The sequence below is a fragment of the Parasteatoda tepidariorum genome, chromosome 4 (genome assembly GCF_043381705.1).
Source record: "Parasteatoda tepidariorum isolate YZ-2023 chromosome 4, CAS_Ptep_4.0, whole genome shotgun sequence".
In the NCBI taxonomy this organism is placed as follows: domain Eukaryota; kingdom Metazoa; phylum Arthropoda; class Arachnida; order Araneae; family Theridiidae; genus Parasteatoda; species Parasteatoda tepidariorum.
In genome coordinates this window covers 70,382,480-70,392,741 of record NC_092207.1, presented here as the reverse complement: position 1 = coordinate 70,392,741, position 10,262 = coordinate 70,382,480, and the positions used below count along the sequence as shown (strand labels likewise).

Below are 10,262 nucleotides of genomic sequence, written 5' to 3'. Positions count from 1 at the left end.
GGCTTCGGCGCGCAAGAGCACGTAGTGAGCATCATATGGCTAATCCATGTTATATAAAACGCTAATACGTTTTAATTGATAGGCTTCGGCGCGCAAGAGCACGTAGTGAGCATCATATGGCTAATCCATGTTATATAAAACGCTAATACGTTTTAATTGATAGGCTTCGGCGCGCAAGAGCACGTACTGAGCATCATATGGCTAATCCATGTTATATAAAACGCTAATACGTTTTAATTGATAGGCTTCGGAGCGCAAGAGCACGTAGGGAGCATCATATGTCTAATCGGGTGCAAAGCCTCCTAGTTATTAATTATTTCATTCAGTGTTAAAACTATTTTCCAAAATATTTTTTACCTAATTTTCATAAGTATTTTATGCAGAAATTTATGTTAAACACCTTAAAGCAATAGAGGGAATAAAATGTGTTTACTTAAGACAAAATTAGGGTGCATTGCAGGGAAAACTTGAGATCAGTGAACGGGACATGACATAGTTCCCCAAAAAAGCAAAAAACTGTTTGCTGACAAAAATGTTTTACATTTCCGAATTTAAGACAGAACATATATTAATTTTCATCATTAAAAAAATGATTTTTTGGGGTGGGAAAAAAATCCGATCGAGAATGATTAAATATAACTAAATTTAATACTTTTATAACTTTGCATTATAAAAATAATTATTTTTAAAATCCGATTAACTTCAAACATTTGCTTTGGAGGTGTGTATTTACTTCATCCAGATAGATAAATTTTAATACTTGCATGCCAATTTTGCCTGCATCGACAGGTGCACGTAAAATTATTCCACGAAAATGTAGCAGCTTTGCTCACTTCAAAAAACTGACATAATTAATCGATAGCCCTTTCACAAGGCTAGACACACACTCACGTTAACAGAATAAATTGACTATAATTCATTTATAAGACGGAACACATGCACACACTCACAATAATACTCCAGCATTATTCATATATAGGGCTGAACACATACGCACACACAGAAAATTAAGTGGCTATAACTTATTTATAAGACGGAACATGTGCACACACTTACGAAAACACTTAGTCATAACTTATTTATAGGGCGGAACACATGTGCACACACACAAAAACACTCGATCACAGTTCATTTTTAAATCTGAACACATACTCTCAGTGGGTCGGGATAGCCTGGTCGGTAGGGCGCTGGCCCTATGTTCAAGAGTTCGTGGATCCGAACCCCTCCGGCCGAAGACTCCACGCGTAGTAAATGATGACCGATTTGCGTTAAATCTGTCGAGTCGCAAAGTCCTCCATGTTCCCATAACAAATCAATACCTCTGGGGATACTGGATTGGAGATTGATCGTTCTCTGATTCAGGTCAGAGTTACGATCCGTGGATGATTGAATGGGTCCGCCCTATAAATGGGTGTGACGTTTGGGCATGGATATACTACAGGTGGCGCCACTGGAAAACAAGAACAATCGCTTCCCTCTGCCTAACAGGCATACGTGAACAACAGCATGCTCACATTCACAAAATCAATTGATTATATTTATAAGATAGATCGAATGCGCACACTCACAAAAGGTCATAGCTCATTTGTGAGACTAAACACATACTCACACTCACAAAATCAAATGACTATAACTTATTTATAAGACAGAACAAATGCATACACTCACAAAAACACTTGACCATTACTCATTTATAAGGCTGACATTTACAAATTTACTTAACTAAAACTTATTTATAAGACGGAAAACACACGCATACTCACAAAAACACTCCATCGCAACTCACTTAAAAGATGGAACAATTATCACTCCATAAGATGGAGAATTTACATCCCCACATACAGCCATTCAAATACAACCTATTTATGTTACGGGTTACATTCTATTCTATTGTTTTATTCAAATTGCTCCGAGACAAAGTTGCCCCGTTTGGATTAAGTGCCATCTTGTTAGTTAATTAAATAGACTTAACTTTAGAATAACTCACTCATTTCAAAAATTTGTAGAGGTAGTAGAACACAGTCTGTTCTTTCCGTTATATCATCTTTTTGGCCAGGAACCGAACACAACGAATCGACAGGAGGTAATAAAAGTAAAAGTGATACTTCGGGATTAAGCTCGACGACCTCATTATCGTAAAGTCTGTAAAACAAGAAAAATATAATGAAAACATATTGCATTAAAATTGTACGTGAAACTAATTTTACGCTTTGACATATCATGTCAATCAAACATTTTCAAATGTCGAATAGGTTGTAAGATTTCCAGTAAATATAAATCACAGAAATATAAATATTAAACATTTTGTATATTTTCATGTCCTAAGATCTTCCACGTATTTGCGCATGTATCAAATCTGATTCGATTTTATGAAAATGGGGGTGAGCTGAGAGAGACGATGATTAACTTAGCAGTGTGCCGCGAAACATTCTGAAGCGTTAATCACAAGTCAAAATGTATTTTGATATTTTTTAATTATAAAAAAACAGTCTAATAATTACTAAAAATTCTCAAAATCTGTTAGATTATCGGAATTATATTTGGACTAAAATATAAAATACCAAAAAATAGTAATTTGAATAAAAAATTAATAGTTTAAAGAAATTTTAATAATGAATAACTGCTTCTCTTAGATCTAAATAACTCCAAATAAGTGAAAATTTTAAATATTATTGTTTGGCGGTGATCCATCCGTGTTTGGAAGATATTTCCTTTAACGCAAAAAAGACATTAATGATTCAGGCTATATCTCATAACTTTAGATTATTAAAATGCTGAAAATAATGTTTTTCACTTATTTTGACTTAAATTAATACAAAATAACGAAAAAAGTAGAAAAAATATGTTTAATAAAAATTCTGTGTCAAAGGGTTATAAATAGATATTTTTCAAATTTCAATAGAAAATAAAGAAAGATGAAAATTTCTGTTGCATGGAATTTTTTAAGTAATTACGAATTACGAAAATTATAAATAACTATAAAGAATGTATTTTCAGTTCGTTAATGCCTAACTTGCAGAGAGTTTCGACTAATAAAATATATGCAAGAACACAGAATTAAAATGTACTAACATATAGTTAAAATGAGTTAAATGTGAACTAATATGTTTAGCTCGATAAATATTCATTTTCAAATAAAAATTCTTTTGTGACATAGTTATAGAATTAGACACCGTAATTTCACTTTTATCGCTCTTTTTTTTCTATCATAGTTTTGAATCTAGTTATATAAAGAATAAAAAATACTATAGATCGTCATATGCATGTCTAGACAGTTGTCTCCAAGACAATGTTTAATACAAAAAATATTTTTTATTTGATTTTTTTTTCAATTTATAAAGAAAACGATGCATTATGAACATAAGCCAAAAAAATAGTCTTGCTATATTCATTTTTGAGAGAGATAATTTTTTTTCATCAATACTTATCAAAATTTTGTCTTTTGAGACGCTTACATTTATTGCATAATTAAATATTTTGCTCTTCATTTTTAATTTGTTTACTAATAAAAATTACAAAATTCAAAATTGGAAATTAATTAACTCCAAATTACTTTCCTTAGCAGAAGTTTGTAAATTGAACTTATTTATTTTCGGAAACTGTTTTTTTTATTTTTAATTAGAGTAAATCAAAATTTTGTAATAGAATATGGTAGATGGAATTCAAATATTTCATCACAACTAAATTAATTCATAAAGAAGATTTTTTTGTCATAAAATTGTTTATAAAAATTTGGTATAAATCATAATTATCTTTGGATAAACAAATTTTTCAAAGACATTCATAAATGTTTATAATTTGTGTATTTCGTTTCACATAAAGTTATTAATTTTTAAGTTTCGCAAAAAAAATTTAAATCAACTCTAAAGTGTTACCCAGAAATTCAGAATATTATTAAAATTTTAACTGCAGCCATAGTTGAATAATTCCAAGTTTTTCTTCATTCTGTGACTATACACTACATATCTCAATATTAAAGATTCCAAGAAAGTTAAAAAGCAATATGTTTGAATCAAATGAAATACAATATGGAAAAAAAATAAATGAATAAAAATAATAATTTTAAAATAAAAAGGAAATGCTCTAAAATAAATAGTAGTATAATTCAATGATCGGATTTTAACGAACTAGGAATCAATATTAATGCTTCAAGGACCAGATCAATGACCTCAAATATGCTAAATAATTAGTGCAGTTGATATTTTGAGTAAAGAAATCAGACATAAAAGCCTTCTCTGAAAAAAATATACCCTTTTTCGGTGGATAATGAAGCCAAAATATAAGGGTAGCCCAAATCGGAGAAATATGGCCCCAATAGTTTTGTCGAGAGTCTGAACCCCTTAACTCAAGTTTTACTTTTTCGTATCACACCATATCATCGAGAATTATAAAATCGAATTGAAAAATTCTAACACAATTTTTAAATTCGTTTATCCAAAGACATTTCTAAACAAAATAATTTTTAATAATTATTTATTTAGTTTTATTATTTTATTAAATAATAGTCAAAGAAAATTTTTGATTGTAAGGTATACAGATTTTTTTTATCATTTTAGAGAATGGCAAAAAAAAATTTAAACGAAATCAATCGAATGGTTTCTGAGAAATCAAATTTTAAATATTTGACTTTTTTAAATCATATTTCCCAAATTGCATCTACTCTCTATATTTTATGGTCAGAAATCATAATCCGTCGAAAAATAGTATTTTTTATTCGGAGAAAGTGCGTTTTTGTGTCTGATTTCGCAACTTAAACATCGTCTACATTAAGCAATCAAGACATTTGAGGTCCCCCCCTCAAAAATTCAATTCTTAAATCAAAACTATTCAAGGTGTTTCGTTATTTTTTTATTTATTTAAACTTTTTGTTTCACGGTACATTTTTCCTCCTTAGATTTCGTTTTGTAACTCATTGTTAACTCTAAACTAGAAAATCATGCTCGAGCTTTCAATGCAGAGAGCTCTTTTTATGAAAAAATTGCTAGATCAGGAGTTATTTAAAAAGTAATATTATCTTCGAGTAGCGTATATTATTCTGAATTGGTGGTAATTATTAGCATTACCTATGTTCACCAACTTGTTCCGGAAATATTTCAAGAACAGCTAATAAATTTCGTATTGCAGATGATAATATTTTCTGGAATTTCAACTGAGCTGGTGAGGGATTAATTCTGCTTTCTGTTGCTTGTGACTTCAACCATAACCATTCTTCACTGAAATCGAAGACAAAGCGCACTTAAGTTTTACTTTTGTCATTTATTAAAAATAAATAAAATTATTGAATATCACAATAAACTTTTCAAACCCATTGTTTTTTATCAATTATAAAACACTTTTCTATATGTAATAAGTATTATGTTTCATTAGTTAAGATTTAACACAACGTTTTCTTTGGAAAATAAAACGCGAGCAAACAGCTTTTTTAGTTTCTATATAAAAATTGAGAAATGAAACATTAACAAAAACTAATTTTGGCACTTAGAAATAACGATAAAATGTATTTCTAAACTAAACTCTTCACCAAACAGTAAATATTTCGTATTTTGTAATTTTTATAAAATGTTTATCGAATTTAAAGCGACTGGGTGAATGAAATGATAATAAAAAAAATTAAAATGTAGTAACTCGAAAAAAGTAAAGGATATCATTTTTTTATCTGTTTGAATTTCTAACACCCGTATACTTAATACATATTTTTTGTTGTTTTTATTATAGCTCTGATTATTTTTAAGAAAATTTTTTTGACAGTTAATAAAAATATTTGAGCTCTGAAAAAGTAGATGAGAAAGCGTATCGGCGTCGTTATTTAAAATAGCAAAAGAGATGCTTAGCATCATATGCTCTTCATTTTTAGTAGAACTAAATTTTTATTTATTTAATTTTGATGTCTCTCAGAATTTTTTAATAAAATAATGTTTTTTTAAAAAAAATAAAGTTTAGCCTTAAGTTAGATTTATTGTAAAAAGAAAGAAAAAAATTACATTAAATAACAAAAACAGAAGAAATGAAACACATGAGAAAATATTGATAAATCTAAATGATCCATTTTAAAGTTGATAACTTAATCTTATGTTTCCATTTTAAGGTTGTAAGGAAAAGTTCCATGAAAAATGAAAAATTACAGTATCCCTATGCAAATACAAATCAATTTAATCTTTATTGGTTTCTCGCTTTATTTTTCAAACAATGTAAACTAACAATTTAAATTCTTTTTAAAATACAAAAAGATACTTTGGCTCTTTAAATTATGAAAACGAAGTATAGAGTATAAGGTTAAATATTTATACTTACGAAGATACGTGTGGATTATCACGGACTTTATAATAAGGCAAGACATTTGGAGCTTTCTTGGGAACCAGAATGCGTATGAGATCAACAGAGCTACTAATTTTAACGTAAGCAACATAGAGACCTCTTGACAATGGGATTTTGCTTACGTGGTTGTACGCCATAATTGCCTAAAAATCGTAAACATTTATAAAAAATAAATTAACTATTTCCCTTACATGGTTTTATATATTTTTTTCTGATAGTTTCAAATTGTTATGGTTGAAGGCTTGGCTATAACAGGCCAAGCAGGCCAGCCATAACAGGCTTGAAGTAGTGATCTAAATCCTGATGTTTTCAGCCATCGAGTCTTTTTCAGGATAAAAGATTAAACTTTAAATGTTTTAGTAATGTGCCAATTATATCTAACATCTAATTCAATTGAATACCTATATATAATTTTACATTAAATAATCCAAGATAAACTTCCAGTAAAAAGTATTGCCACTCTAAATACAACATTTTTAAAATACATTTTTGTAGCTAAATTGTGTACCGTAATTTTTACAGTGTTATTTATCAAATTACATTACATATTACTGTGTTAATTACGATAAATTAGATTTGTTTTCGGTAAAATTTTACAGTAAAAGCTTTTTACCAATGCATTTCACCGTTACCTTATCCCGAATTTTTCGCAACGTATGAATATCTAATATCTTATTAAATCTTGTTATATCTACATTTATTTGTTTCTATTACCTAATCATATCTCTCTTCTATAATATCTATATTTGTTTTAACAATCTATTATAAGTTTAAATAACTACGCATTTTGATAATATGGAGGAAACCATATATTTTATAATCAGCAATTGTTTGGCTACTATTAATTTAAATAATAAAGGAATAATAACTAGTGTTTTTTGCTTTAGTTATTTTTCGATTAGTGATTTCATAATTACGAATGATTTTTTTCGGCAATCCTTTTCTAGAATTATAAAGATAAAGTTAGATTAAAAGTTTTACTCAAATTTCACCAAAAAAGTACACTTCTGTGTCTGGTTTTATAACTTAATATATTCGGATAGGTTATTGTAGTATCTCTCATTGCCTCTTGATTTTTCAATATATCAAGAATAAAATTTATTTATAGTTATTTGATTTTTTTTATCCCTTCTAACCGTTTATGTTGTATTTTTACAAAGCATAAAATTTGTATTAATGTTTTTTAGGTTTAGAAACTACAGAAAATAATAGAGACTATATCAGAAATTGAGTTTAATCCTTCAACTTACCTGTGAAGCTGAAGGTAGAAGGCAATTTACAGTAAATACATCTTGACTAGTGACATTACTAATGCTTAACTTCCTCTGCAGTTTTGCCAATGGCACCCATCTTAAGGACAGATTGTTGAAGCTCTTTGAATCAGGAACGTATTTAACAGTACATAATACAGTCGTATCGTCTAAGTCTTTGATTGGTTTGTAATAGAATTGACCCAAGTCTTGAACGCCAAGGGCTGCCTAAAATCAGGCATCGAAAAATTAAATTGACAAGAATGACTAAATAATTAGTCGTTAAGAATGGCTTGGGTGGAATAAACTAAAGATTTTTTGACCCGTTCCTCTATAATTAAAGTGAAAAATTATGCACGTAGGACACGTAAAACAAAAACATAGTATTGAAATTTCAAATCTCAATTTTTTTTTTCATTCATCTGTCTCAATAGTAAAAAAACATGATATTTTTCTATTCAAGTATTTTCACTCTTATTTAATTCCATATGTTTGTTTAAAAACCATGCTTTAATTTTGTCAAGTAAATTTCTTTTACTATTTGCACTCAAAAAAAGCAATCCATTTAGAAAGAAATGCTTCATATACAATGCGTAGAAAGCATAATACCATAACAAGCAACTTAAGTTTTTACCGTAATCTGTTACGGTATTTCTAATAAACTTTATAAACAATTGTGCTTAAACATTAAAGCACTTTTATATTTAAAAATAGTTGAAAATAAAAAATAGCTACACTATGAAAATTATGTTGCAATATCACTCAGATTTTGACGATAAACAATCCAAAAGAGTGCGAGAAATAACGTTTTTTATTTCAAGTTGACACCAAACAGAGCTTTTATATATTCAGTTTAATTGATGAAGTCAAACCAAAACACCGAAAATAAAAAGAAATATTGCTCCAAAATCACGGGCATTCATACATAAGTTATTTTCGCATCCGATAACAAAAATGTTGACACACATTGAATATCGCTAGTAGTTAGCTTACATTCGATTACAAGTTAGAGCGAGTTTGGTGTTGTCTTCCACGCTAAGCACACCTAAGAAACAAAATTTTCTCTGTGAAAATATGCATGTTTTTCGTTGAGTAAAAATTTTATATTTCAATTTATAAATGTGAACTGTATTAAATTAGTGCTAATGTACATTTTTATCGGCTTCCGATTAGCAGAGTCTAGTTTGAAGTAGCCTGGAACATTTTTCGCTACACATTTATTTTAAGTTTTCTGTTAAACTTCCCAAAAAAGTGTTTGCTTCTGTTGTTGACGTATGCCACTAAGGCAGACGGGGTGCGATTGTTCTTGTTTTATAGAGCGCCATCTATGGTCAAGAATTCTACTTCTGCCACACCCATACGTCACACCCGCTTATAGGGTGGACCCATTCATACATTCATTCATCCACAGATCGTAACTCTGACCTGAATCAGAGAACTATCAATCTCCAATTCAGTACCTCCAGAGGTATTGATTTTTTTATGGATACATGGAGGACTTTGAGACTCAACAGAATTAACATGCATCAGTCACCATTTACTACACAGGGAGTCTTCGGCCGGCTGGGAACGAGCCCACGACCACTTGGGCATAGCCCCGGTACCCTACCAACTAGGCTAACCCGGCAGTGTTTGCTTTTAATTTGGTTTTATTGTTTTTATTTCAAAATAAGCTTTTATGTGTTTTTTTTCTCTCAATTCTGTAACAGAGAGAAATCTAGTGGTGTTCCTCATTGATATAAATAATAGCTAATGATTTAATTACCTGCATCATTTCTGCAGCTTGAAGAAGTTTGCAACGGAAGTGTAAAGATGAAGAGCTTTGAGTCTTCTCCATTTCTAATCGAAGAGCTTTAGTGTCCTCCCACGTACAAGCAACCTGTATAAACGAATCATGCTTATTGCTTCCATATTTTAACTGAAACTGTTAGCTCATTAATAATTTAACGTCAATTTGAGAAACATTTCTAAATACCATTCATACGACAACAGGAAATAAGTTTGCCATTTTTATTGCTAATTTCAATTAGGAATAATTCCTTTGTTTCATCAAAGTAACTCATTTCGTATTTACTATTGCGAAAATTAATCTGTTACAACACTTCCATCTATTTACAATAAATAGTTTTTAGTATTTATTTCTTCCTTCATAATAAAAATAGTTAAAGCTCGCATCAAAGGATCGATAATGCAGCTTCTTTATTTGCTTAAATTCCATTCAACGTCATAAAAAATGAGTTATATTTGGTTGAATTATAATTTTAATCAATTCTTCAAAATTCAGCAAAAAGATTTAGTTAATATAATATGTCTATTTCCTTTTGTTTATATATTTTTCTTTAAATTTCCCGTTTAATTGTTTTAGATTTTAATCCTGATTTGGAATTTTGCACTTTGTCCTTAAATTGAATGAATAAGAAAATTTTTCGATGTATTTCAAAGCATTTGACATCAAATTTTTTACAAAAGACATTAAATTATTACAAAGGAGCAAAAAAAAGTTTAAAAAAATTATTCCAGTTATATTTATCGAATTTGAAAAGGTAAATACAAATTAATAACACAAAGCAAAAGTCAAAGAACCACCCACTCTTTTCCACTTGTCTTTGTACACTTACACCTACGCCTTACTACTAAATCTAGATTTCTGTGTGTATATATATATATATATATATAGTTTTATAGAGCGCCATCTAT

General features: G+C 29.2%; 1 protein-coding gene across 2 annotated transcripts in view; it reads right to left on the bottom strand.

Moving 5' to 3' along the window:
* LOC107437900 (ankyrin repeat and fibronectin type-III domain-containing protein 1-like) overlaps positions 1–10,262 on the bottom strand; it is a 166,378-nt gene that overhangs the window by 10,572 nt on the left and 145,544 nt on the right. For both annotated transcript variants that reach the window (XM_071180013.1, XM_071180014.1), the window contains exons 17-21: positions 9,331–9,444; positions 7,566–7,793; positions 6,292–6,458; positions 5,064–5,213; positions 1,988–2,142 (exon numbers count right to left, since the gene is read on the bottom strand). In XM_071180013.1, the coding sequence (XP_071036114.1) occupies positions 1,988–2,142; positions 5,064–5,213; positions 6,292–6,458; positions 7,566–7,793; positions 9,331–9,444 (814 nt within the window). The remainder of the gene's footprint in view (positions 1–1,987; positions 2,143–5,063; positions 5,214–6,291; positions 6,459–7,565; positions 7,794–9,330; positions 9,445–10,262) is intronic.